At 41.1% G+C, this 12,926-nt stretch overlaps 1 protein-coding gene across 2 annotated transcripts in view; it reads right to left on the reverse strand.

The window, feature by feature from the left end:
- LOC143172078 (netrin receptor DCC-like) overlaps positions 1 to 12,926 on the reverse strand; it is a 575,708-nt gene that overhangs the window by 356,060 nt on the left and 206,722 nt on the right. For both annotated transcript variants that reach the window (XM_076361323.1, XM_076361322.1), the window contains exon 2: positions 6,325 to 6,645. In XM_076361323.1, the coding sequence (XP_076217438.1) occupies positions 6,325 to 6,645 (321 nt within the window). The remainder of the gene's footprint in view (positions 1 to 6,324; positions 6,646 to 12,926) is intronic.

Genomic DNA, 12,926 nt, shown 5'->3' on the forward strand with positions numbered 1-12,926 from the left:
CAAATGTGCTAATGAGCTTTAATGGCATGACAGGGTATACGTTTGTGCATGCGTGATGCACGTGGATCTTACAAATACAACAAAGGACCATTATTCAGCAGCGATAGCACGGAGCGAGCACTCGGGAATCGTCCGTTCCATTAAGCGAAAAAACTATTAAGCACTACAGGTCATCAAGTGATGTAAAAAGCAGTCCCACAGGCATACATTATTACGGAACGTAGCAAAAAGAAAAGAGAAAAAAAATCTACTACATCAGCTAGCTAGATCATAAACACTGAACTTAACCAGTTCCTGATAGAGTCCTAAGTGGTGCTCGATGCACTAGTACACGCTGTGCGCGCCATATGTATTTATATAAAATAGAAACATAAAAAAGCATACTAGAGGAAAACCTGTCAGCCAAAAGTTCATAAACGTCCATCTGTTTTACTGAATTCACTGTCAAGGGGTGGTACTTTTAATCTAAGTTTTCCAGCTATAATGTCTGTGTTCTACAGAGTTATTCAGACTTACTTTTTTTTTTATTTATTTATTTTGCCATTTATCAAGAAAATCAATTTTTGGAGCTCCAAAATGAGTTTGGGAGGGAAGTGGCATTTGTTTTAGTTTTGTTCACTACTTTTATTATGGCTTATGAATTCACATTAAATAGCCTAAAATTGCCTGCGATTAGGGATCAAAAAAGGTAGGAATAAAAAAAGATTAAGTCAGTATTGGCTAATTTTAGCTGTTATAGATCAACTTATACCTCCCAAATGATTAATTCCTGAAAGTAATTGTCCTCCTTTATAAAAACAGAAAATTACTATCACAGATCCGGGGACACTGTAGACTATGTTTTGTTTACTCTGTCCAACACAGTATTTCCTAAATTTGGGTATAGCAGGTTTCCTGTGTTTATCCTGTAGTTTCTTACAAGAGGTACCTCCTTGTGTCACTTCAAATGATTCCATTTTATCCTTAGTTCATTAAAAACCAAAAATACTGGTAGGCAATAGTATCTAATATTATAGTTCATAATTTCTTAGCCATTCTGTGTGCGCTTAAGTACATCTTTTGGAATTATCAGTGGATTTATGATAGTCTAAAAATAATTTAGTGTTACAGCTTCGTTGTTTTCCTAAACGGGGTTTAAAATTTCTTCACATCTGCAAGACTTTAACCTTGGGTTCCACAGCTGTCCTAGCTACTAGTCTTCTGTTACCTGAAGTCTGGCAGTGCTGTTACAGAAACAGCAATACAGCACGAGGTGCAATCACAATAAATACAGGGCTGTAATTTTTAAGTCCAGTTACCTCGTCTCTTTGGAAACTGCTTGTGTTCTGTCTAGACAAGTACACAATAAAGTTTTGATTCTCACCAGCACAGTTACAAAACACTCCTTGGGGTTTTTTTTATTTTTCTAATACTGATGAAGCAACGTGATAAAACACCGTGGCACGAGCAGCAGCCTCGCGTTCAAAGCTGAGGGACACACTGACGGTGTCAAACACCGTCTAAAAATATCTTTTAAATCATTTAAAGCTCTTGAAGAAATAAGTTGCTGCTTGGCTGACATTTTTGGGGGAGCATATGGGCCGACTTTCAGCTGAAGGAGAAATGTGACAAATGTTTTTTGTTTATTCCGTGGTACTTGCTCAATACATATACCACTTTAGTCCCAGAATAAACGCGGTTGCAACAGCAATTTGAGAAGTCCCCTCTTTTTTCTTCCCTGGATACTAACCTCCAGAACAACATTTCTCCCAAAACCCAGAAAGTTCCTTCTGCGATAAAGAAGTCTAGTGAGACTGCACAGAAGGTGCCATCTTGTGACGCCCGCCGTAACACCACGTTAATAGTCTTTCAGGAGCTCCAGGGGCAACGCTGGCCAGCTGCACTTCTCCACTGACTTCATCAGACAGGAAATATTTTCAACTTCTTTGACCAAGTACGTCTCAACTATTGTTATTCTTAATGGTCTCTTCAGCCGACAACAAACATACACATTAAGTTCGGAATGCTGAAGCTGCGTCTTCCACTTAAGTTGAAGCAAGATTAAACTTCCCCATAGCCCTTCCAGGGACACTCCACATTTGCTTTGTACCATCTTTAAACAGCAGAATGGAGTCCACATTGTTATCTTAAAGGGACACAAGCTAGGTGGGTTTTTTTGTTGGGTTCCCCCTCCCCCCCAAAGTAACCTCTGATTTCAGGCAGGACTGAATCCGTGGCAATATACAAGCGCAAGGAATGTAATGCTGAAAGTCTATATGGGTCAAGGAAGACAAATTTCTTGAAGAAAAAACTAATTAAGAGGCACTTAAACATACAAATGCTACATTCACAACTCAAGAATTTAGAATCATAGAATCACAGAATGGTTTGGGGGTTGGAAGGGACCTTTAAAGGCCATCTAGTCCAACACCCCCGGCACAGAGAACAGGAACAAATTCATCAACACACAGCCCACACTGGCAACTGGTAGAATATTCAGGTGAACTATATGGATATACACTGTTCCTAGAGTCTCTAGACATCTGCTACTGGTGATTACCAGAGCCAGGACATTGGTCTAAATGGGTCTACAGCTGTGATGTAGCTTATCCATTCTTTGGTTCGGAAAAGAAAAATATTCTAAAAAATTTTCAGCATAAATCATTTTCTAGTTATAAGTCATCACCACACACAAAAAATTCCTATCGCATCACATCGGAGAGCCGGTCTTCACCAAGGGGCTGGATGCTCACATGTGGGAATTTCCCTATAAAGCAACCATGGATTCTGCTTTTTATCATCCTCTGGAAGACCAACATTTCAGATTAACAGTAAAGCCAGAACCTTTGAAGGACTGATCCTGCAACAGTCTATAAATAGAGACAACATAAGACAGGGTAGCGTGGTTTCTATCTGAAATCCTACCAATTACTAGAAATACCAATATTCAGCAGTCTGTTAAATTGGGAGTTTTAATAAGATGCTGGAGAAGGAAGCAGTTCTTAGTTTCTATCCAGTGCTCTCATTTCCATTTCAGCCTGGAACACTTTTACAGCTGAAGCACGTCAGGGCCGTAAGGACCCTCAAAAAGTTCTTCGAAACAGTGTATTTTCCCATACATGGCAGGCTTCATGCATAAAATTCTCTACTGATTAAAAACAGTTTTCATTTGCTACATTTTCTTTATTGAAAGCACTTTAAGCCATGAAAGTATAAGGGGAAGGGTTTTAAAAGGGCGATATACTTTCAGTACCCCGAGCAGTCTGCTCCACGCAGAGTTGACTGTTACCTTTTAGCAGTGACTGCTTTATTGACTGTTAATGCTTTAAAAAGCGTGGTGGAATCACGTTCACAGTCTTTACTGCGAGAAAGATATATGTCCCTTATGCATACCAGTGGTTTGGCAATTTCAACCTCCAAAGACATAAATGTTGATGTATTCTATGTTGCCAAACAGCACAGTAAGTACTTAAAATGCTGTGAACAGACCTATAGTTTAAAAGTGACACTACCCAAGATTAGACTGTAATTCAGTGAATGAATCTCTTCCTAAAACCTGCCTGAAATATTAAAGCTCATGATCCTTCCTTTAAAATCTTGCAAGAATGAAATCTTGCATAGAAGTGGGAGACTAAGTGAAATGAGGATATGTACTGTTGACACGAACACCATCTTCCACTCATCAGGACAGTGCAATCACACATACCGTCATCTCCTCCTTTGGAGGAGAGCATCAGGCTGTCCAGAAAAAGTCTGTTTAGCAGCAATACCTCGTACACCACACAATGGGTCAGAAAGATGCAGTTTTCAAGTGTTATCATACTAAACGTAGCTCTGTCTGATCCAAATCCTCATCTCTCTAAAAGGAGGCTTTTCTGAACATCGGAAGTTTATTTGCTTTGCCAAGCAATGATTAACACAACATACTGGAGTGCGAGACCTTCATTTCTCCTCTTGCCCTCTTTCCCTTACTGCTGTGTTTCCATCTGCCAGTGCCTTAACTCAATGATGTTCTGCCAACATTACACAGTGACTCCCTCAAAAAAACCCCAAACAAAACCACAAACCCACAAAAAATTCTGCTCGCTCAGGAATACGTCCTTCAGAGAGCAAAATACCATTTCTGCTTGGAGAACTTGTTGCCAGTTTTAAATGCCATACACCTTATATTCCACCTTATAATATGAACCATTTTCATACAATCAGGAAAAAAAATAAAAGTCAGAATCACCAAGGTCAGAAGGCCCCTGCAGAGATCGTCTAAGTCCAGCGCCCTGCAAAAAGCAGGGGCAGCTACCAGCACATTGTGCTGGGTTGTGTCCAACTGGGTCTTGAGTATCTCCAAGATGGAGACTCCACAGCACGCCTGGGCAACCCATTTCACTGTGTGATCACCCTTATAGGAAAAATACTTATGTTTAAACAAATTTCCAGTACTTCACTTCGCGTGCATTGCCTCTTGTCCTTTTCACTGTCTTTCCAATTAAGAAATCTTTATCAGTTCTCCCAGTTTCAGCCAAATTGTTCTTGAACAGAGTAAATCCTGTCCTCCCCCTCCAAACTTCCCACCATCACTGCAGAGATACAAGATCGGGACCTGCCACGCAAAGCACAGTTCTTCCTATGAAAAGATCAAAATTACAGAGCTGGGCACAGCGCAACAGGGAACACTCACGTACGTGCATTCACTTAAAAAGAATAACTGAAGTGATTTTATTCGTTAGTGGTCGCCAACGACCAAGATCAAGGCCAAATAACAACTTGAACTGGCAAAAAGCCCTACTTGGCAAAGTGTGGCTCTGCAGGCTCCCTCCGAGAGTGACTTGATAACAGAATCACCAATTTCTTTGCATCTGTGGGGCTCTCCATCACTTTGGGTAGGAATCATAGCACAGGAGTACATACAGTGCTGAGGATGTGAGGTTAAACGACCAGAGATTCAGACAGAAAAGTGGTGGGGAGAAGGTAGATTAGAAAAGAGCCAAAACTCTTATTACTATTTTAATCGGGTACCATGAGAAAACATGGCTTTTCTAGCTGGTAGAGAAGGGTTTGGAGGAGGGGAAGTGATCTTCAGTTTAAGGGACCTAAGACTGGAAAAGGCACCAAGTTCCCGAGGGACACTGGAGAGACCAGCTGAGAAGAGCTGCCTGGGCTCCCTCCCAGTATCACTGGTGAGAGTTTAGGAAGACACAGGATGGCAAAACGCTGCAGAGCTCCTAGACTGAACTGGATTGAACTTCAGTTTAATTTTACATCCCCATGTTGTTCAAAATGCGGCAGGACAGCAAGACTAGGTGATGCGTAGACTGGATGCCCGGAGACCTGGAGAAAAGTGCATCTCCCCCCCGACAGGCTACGTGAGCCCAGCCAGGCAAGGCTGAAAGCTTCGATACAGCCTGCCTTTTAACTTTTCCTTAACGTAAACGCAAGCTGCTCCTTCACATAACCAGTGTGCCTGAACAAACTCATGGCTCACCTAGGCACTAAAGGCTATCGGTGTCTATCTTCTCCGCAGCATAAAAGAATATTTTATCCTCTTTTTCCCAAGGTTACTAAGTTGGCACCTGTGGATGGCTGCTCAACCCCTGTCAAGGCAAGGCAACCAGGGCATTCTTTAACAGGTCTAAGTTAGAGCAATCGGCAATACACAGTAGCTCCATCTATACAGAAACATACAGAGAGCATAGAAAAAAGCCTCCCCTTAGAGTTTGCAAAATTCTTAAATAATGATCATAAAGAAAATTATTCTGAACTCTAGCACATTCTAGTTGGTATTAGTTACCAAGTGATTTGATTAGTTACCAAGTTTCTTTGTACCTTTTATTTGAAGGATTTCCAGATATTTTTCTCCCCAATAATTAGATGATTAAAGACTCACTACAGACTGATGAAGAGGCAAAAAGACCTTTTACAAAGGTATTTGTTAAGTCGATGAGAAGCTGTAAGTGTTCTCAGATGCCTGGAAACAAACTTCTGTCCTTTCTGCCATATACGTACACAAGTACTTTAAAGGAAATACAAAGAGGCTGCCAATTCCAGTAAGCTGCATAATGAGTTCTTGCCTATGAAAAAGTTCAGAGGTTCATCTATTTTGAAGACAATAAATAGGCAGCAAATAACTCACAGCAACAAAGAGGTGATTAGACATATTTAAACAAGAATAATACCTTGTCAGAAATAAGTTACTGTCACAGAAGTGTCATATCTAGCTTTACTTCTTGTGGAGGGGGCGGGGGGGGCAGGGAGAAAACCCACAGTACATTTTTTGCTCTTATTTTTTAAAGAAGCAGCTTCTCAAACAGTATTTCCAGCAATCCAAAAGGTAGGAAAGTTTCTGCCTACCTGCTACCATGACCTTAGCTGTCCGACTGATGATAGCTCCAATGCCTTCTAGAGATGCTTCACACTGGTAGAGACCTTCATCTGGCTTGTGGTGCCTGGAGTGGACTATGTTTTGTATCAAGAGGGATCCGTTGGCCAGCTGCTGCCTCCTTTCATCTACTGCCAGGTTTAAGAAGACTGCGTCTTTCTTCCATTTAATAACTGGGGCTCCTTGATCTGATTCTGCTATGCAGTTCAACAGCACGTTGCTTCCACGCATGGTGACAGCATCTGAAGGCTCAATCAAGAACCTCAATGATGTGAAAGTTTTAATCTGTGAACCTGAAACAGCAAAACCATAAGAGACACAGAGTAAATATTGGTTATATGTTTCTATGGAGGAAGAAACATACTACATTCTGTACAGAAACTCAATATAGGGAACCCCCAGAGGCACCATAGATATGACTGGCAAATATTATAAGAAATTAAGCTATGTTTCTCTGCAAATTGTTAACACACACAAAAAACCCAAGCATAAATTCTATTTTTATCCCATCGCTACGAAAACAATATTTGTAGATAAATAGATCTTTGATATGTAAAACATGGAAATAAAGCAAAGCTAAAAATCTGCACAACTATCTACAGCTGAGTTGGAAATTAGCATAAACCACCATACCTCTTGAGGTTTATTTGGAGAAATTAATTCCTCACAGCACCTACTCTTGCCACATGCACCGAGATGCATTTCAGCATGACAAGCACAAAAATAGCGTTGGGCCTCGCTTTGTTTGCTGTTAGCAAACAAGCGGGAGGAAAGCATGCAAGAGTGCAGTCTGACCATCTATCAGAAACAGTGCCAAAACCTCAAACCTGGTGGATCTTCTTCCACCTCACCAGAACAGCGTTCTCCTCACAACCAACTAGTCTGGCCGCTGCTCTCCAGTAGGCAGCAAGACAAAAACCACGCGAGCACGTCCTTTGTATAGAGGAGAGGCAGGGGAGAGGTGTCGAGAGTGCCAGCTCTGCAAGCTGCACACCATCCCTACCACGGCACTGAAGGCCCGAGATTTCCACCTGCTGCAAGAATGCAGAGGTCAAATTCTTACGTGACACTTTGGTAACAGGACGCCAGTCAACTTTGTGTAGTTAGGAGATGAATCAGACTGTAAAGGCAGAGCGAGACGCTCTCAGAGCAGAGCTACAATACGAGGTCTGCTAAAGAGTAGAAAAATCATTAAAATGCTTAAGAACACGTTGATGCAGTTTTATCAAAGGGCTCAATTCAAAACAACATAAGTGGTCCTTTTTCTTTACTGCATCAAGCATTTTCTAATAGTTTATAAACGGGCAAAGCACATACAACTTGTATTTTTAGATGGTCTTATCACAGAATGGTTTGGGTTGGAAGGGACCTCTAAAGGCCATCTAGTCCAACCCCTCTGCCGTGGGTAGGGACATCGTCAACTAGATCAGGTTGCTCAGAGCCCCGTCCAACCTGACCTGGAATGTTTCCAGGGATGGGGCATCCACCACCTCTCTGTCCAGTGTTCTCAATTCTCACTGACTATACTTCAGTAAGAAACTAGCAGAGTAGTTTCTACTATATCATAACAAAAGCAAAGTTTCTGACACATCACCAGCTTGCCTATCCCACCCTGTCCAGGGGCAGCACCTCTGAGTGCTTCCAGGTTTAGATATAGACCTCTGGTTCCCAGACAGACAGGCTGCTCCCCCACCTCCACGCTAGCGACAGCGCTGCCATTCTGCACTCTAGTGCATGGGGAACGGCGTTTTGAAACAGCCGCATATGAATGCAAAAGTGGCTTTTTTCCTTCTTCATCATCAAATAACTCTTTTTACCTCGTTAGAGCAAATGAAAACAAAAAGTTATGTGATAAAAAGAATCAAAAAACCTTTTAGTCCTAAAAAAGATTAATTGTTTCTATTTTATACCTCAAACCAAAGTTTTCTATGAATGTATGTATAACAATGCATAAACAGCCACTTGGCATTTTCTTTATAGAAATTAATTTTATTGTCAAGTACTTGGTTCCACCCGTACACTAATTGAAGTAGCTAGGTACCAGATTTTCCTTCAAAGACTATAAACAAAAACGTTGTGGCTTCAAAAAATTAATAAAATTTAGCAAAGGAGAAAGCAAGAGTCGGAAGCCTCAACCTGTAGAGTATTTCAGGCACAATAACAATAGCACCGTAAGAACTTAGAATAAAATGTATTGTCTAATAACATCAAGAAGAGTTATCAAATCCAGATTTGTTTTTCATCTGTCTTAACGCTTTGATTTCAGTTACTGGAGGAAGCACATCAGAATTAGGCCCAAAAGCTGCCCGCTGGCACAGGGCACTTTTGCCACAAAACACGGGTAATAGTATAGAGGTATATTTACAATGCATGAAAGAGTAGTTATTTTAAAAACATGTTTTCCTTTCCCTTCTCCCAAAGGCAACTGTGTTCTGTTTGTAAATCACAGCTTCTTGTTGGGCATGTTATTTATGTCACCAACACTTATAACAGTTTAACACAGCTGTTTATGACAGCATGTTAATGATTTTATGTGGCTATTATCACAAGTAAATAATCCACTTCTGCAGGAGAAATGGGGTTATGACAGCTTCCAGTGCAGCAAATGCAGAAGTTACAGAAGTTAAACAAAGATTAACTTTCTTTTCGTGCAATTACCCTCACAGTTCAGTTGCAATTTCAGCCATTCACATCCTTTGCAAAAGGCATATTTAACCTAAATTGCTTTACTACGAGGAACCTAACAGCTTGAATAACCTGGAAAGCTTTCTGAATGTGAGGAAAATTCAAATCTTCTTGGAAATATTATTCCTGGAGATGGAAGTAATGGTGCCATCTTAAAAATGGAAGAAAATGACCATGTATTTTCAGAAGAGATTACTTGGAAGGATAAGAATCTAATGGCCATGTTTTTCTAGTATGTAGCTGCTGAAGGAGAAAGGTAGAAAAGTATTTGAAAATCCCATTAGTACCTATTTGCATATTTGAACTATTAGCTCAGTTTGGAAAGCCCAGCTGCAACATTACACCTGAAGGCAGGGCAGCCTGGACAGCTCTCTCAATAACACATCATCTTATCGCACCCTTGACTTCCACAAAATTTTCTCCCTAATTTTTACCTCAAGCAGCAAACACTAAACCTGATTCCTCTAGACCAGGTTACAAGAAGGAATATATTACATCTAATACATAAACCTATTTCAGCACCTGGAAAAAAAATTCAAGTGATTTCACAATACAGCCCAGGATAATTCAACACAGGCCGAGTTTAAGGGAGAGACAAATCCCAGACTTGATCAGACCAGACCACGACAGACTTCCACACCTTCCTTCTATATGCGTAAAACTAAGGACCGTCACCTGAAGAACAAAAGATCCACATATCAAATTAAGTTTTAAACTTTACTTGCAGTAAGAAACCAAACTCTGCTAGAGCAGTTTACGAAATGCACATTGAACACGCTCTGACCAGGCTGACGGAAATTTCAGCTGCTGTAGAGGACAAGTAGCCATACGATACGGCCCAATATCTAGAAGACTACTTCAACACAGTTTGCCTCAAAAAAATGCTTACTTACAGCTGCTTATTATTGGGGGATTCTTCTCAGGGGGCAAATTTCTCAATGAAGATTTCTGTATTCAAGAAATACGGAATACACACACACCCCCAAACCAAAACTGAACCTATGAAAGAATTCCTAAGACATTGTACAAAACACAAGCGAGTACAATTTCTCCAGCAACTTTTCTTAATGGTACATGTAATTTGAGGCCTAAGTCCGAGTTCAGAAGCATTTCCCTGGATCCCTTTTCTCCAGTATACTACCTATCCATCCTGTTTAAAGTGTCAGGATTTCAGTTCATGCTCAAGCCTAAGCTAAACATCACCCATGCTACTGCTACCCCAGGGTAAGCCAACTGAGAAAGTGCGGCAGAACAGCCCGTACTTACGCTGCTCCTATGGATCCTTCGGGTCTCTACTGCCTAAAATCCCCTTGTTCCGAGAACAAGACCAAAACAAAGCTCCAGGTTATGGAGGTCTTTCCTCCCAAGGCACTCGCTGCAGTATACTTTCTCCTTCCACATTCTCCAAAAGCAGGAGCACTGTCTCCAAAACACCCAGTGCCTCCACCCCTGCGTAGTGGAAATCCAGGGTGAAACTCCCAGTCACAGCCAAGGAGGCAGGAGCAGCCTTTCAGTCTCCAGCCTGAATATCAGGCTTGCAAAGCGGAGCCCAGACAGACAGCCGCCTCTCCAGCTACCTATTGCACAGCCTTTTAATAGCTGGAAACGTGAAGATGATGAAAAAGTTCTTTAATATCTCTCCTGGTCCTTGGGCAGCTTCTTCGCCATTGTACATTACAGTAAGCATCTCGAAGCTGAAACAGCTGCAACTGTAAGCTACTTTGCCATTTTCATAAGCAGGGTAGGGGACTCATTTTAAAACAGAGATGCTACAGCTACAATTTAACCCTTATTGCAATAGCTCAGCTGAAACAGAAGGCAAGGAGGGAAGAAAAAAAGGTGGCAGCCAGGCAGGAGAAGTGAGATGAAGAGCTCTTCTAAAAGTTGCTGTAAAACACACTTGTCTTTTCTGTTTCCAAGTTTTGCTCTCAGTGGGAGTAGGTCTCTCCCTTTACTTGGCATTTTTGCCAATACCCTTAATTTTTCATCTGCACTTACTTGCAATCCCTCGGAGCTCCAAGACATTGAACAGCTAAAAAAGGCTATGGCCATTAACAGTCACCAAGTTGTGGAGAATGCACTTGTTCACGGTTACATCGAGCCCTGGTTTGACGTTCCCCAGTATGGTTTGCAAAAAACAACCTACACCCATAGCAGTTAACACTTTCTTCTACCACCTGCACCGCAGTAAGGCCATCCTTACAGCAGCCTCAGGACACCCTGCCTTCCCTGGGCCTTCCCTCCAGGCTCTTTGCCTCTCAGAGGCTCTAAAAGTCAGAACAAGAGAGGGAAGTGCTGTTATAGCTGCTTCATCTGTTGTGGTAAATATATTCACCTTTTATGTGCATGCTCACAGCTGTCATTTGAGGTCCAGCACTCTCATATTCGAGAAAAAACAGACTTAAAGGATATTAAGAGTCCTGCAAACCGGAGGCTGCCGAAACCGATGGGTCCAGGGCACCTTAATGCTTCCTTTTTCCTCTGACTACAGTGTACACAGAACAACTACAAACAGATTTATGAGATCTATGGCTTAACTACAAACTTGAATGGAAGCGTTGTAAAGATTAAATATCTCCTACACAAAGCTACCGTGTCAGCGATTCCAAGCACATCCGTGTCATCAAACAAGCCTGTAGCACTGCTTGGAGATCTGAAGCTCCGAGGTCAAGGAGAGCACCCTTGGCAATAGCCCACATGTCCTTTAGCCAAATAAAGGAGAAGAAAATTTGAAGCTAAAAAGACCCCATCCTCGGTCCCTTGCTGCTTTAGCAACCAAGACATTATCCTATGTGATGACCTGCTTTGTGATACGGGAATAAAACTAATGGGCTTCTCACCCTGACAGGTAACATCAGAGTAACTTCAAGGTTATCATTCTCCAGGCCACAGACAAAATTAACATCTAAAAGATGATCTCTGATGTGCTTCTTAATCAGTCCCTTGCTTTGAATCCTCCACTTTCTGTTCCACCTTTATGAAATGTAATCTTTCAGGATGGGTTTGTTTTTTTTTTTTTTTTATGTTCTGCATCAGTTGCTTCCATTATAGAGAGGGAAGAGATGTCACAGTTGTAAAAGCATTTCACCAGGCCACCCCTGGAGCTTTCTTCTTTTTCCAATAAACATTAAGAAAAGACTTTTGCACACAGACCATTTGAAATCTGTGAATACAGAAATACCCCCCCAGTCTAACTGAAATTTGGTAGCAGAGCATTGTAGCTGAACTAAGTCTGTTACAATGAAGTGTATTTATGGACACTCAGCGTATACATTTTCTCAGAGGATTCCCCCCCCCCCCCTTCATCTACAGAGCCTGCATCAATAAGCTTAAAGGCCAGGCTAATAAGCATTTATTTACATGCTTAGGTAATGCAGAATATACAGCAAAACTCGATACAGTTTTATCTGTTTGCACAAAATACAGTAATATGAAGCTTAATATGTATTAAAAGGAGAACTCTTGTTTTAATGTTTTTATTATAACTTATGATGTGCCTTCTGGGGTGCTGAATATTTCATTTCAGCTCTATGAAATTTTGAAAATCTAGCTTCATGCCTGCATTTGATGTTCAGATGTGGAAATAAAAATTCCTGCTCCAAGAAGTGTACAATGCAACACACAAGCATGTGGTACATGGAAGCATTGTTCAATTTTTATATAAGAACAACATATACTTTTTATCAGGACTTTATCACAGCATTCCAAATCACTGAATTTTTAAGTGGTGCTATCACAGGATTTTGGACTGTACTAGAAGTGCTTGTAACACCAGTTCCATTATAACTCCTCTATATTCAATGCATCATTAGGAACACAGAGCGACTGGCTGTCTGATTTTCACTTGAAAGCTTTAGTTTGATAAAAATAAGGTTTTTAGGTGATTTAT

Source organism: Aptenodytes patagonicus, chromosome W, assembly GCF_965638725.1.
Source record: "Aptenodytes patagonicus chromosome W, bAptPat1.pri.cur, whole genome shotgun sequence".
Lineage (NCBI taxonomy): Eukaryota > Metazoa > Chordata > Aves > Sphenisciformes > Spheniscidae > Aptenodytes > Aptenodytes patagonicus.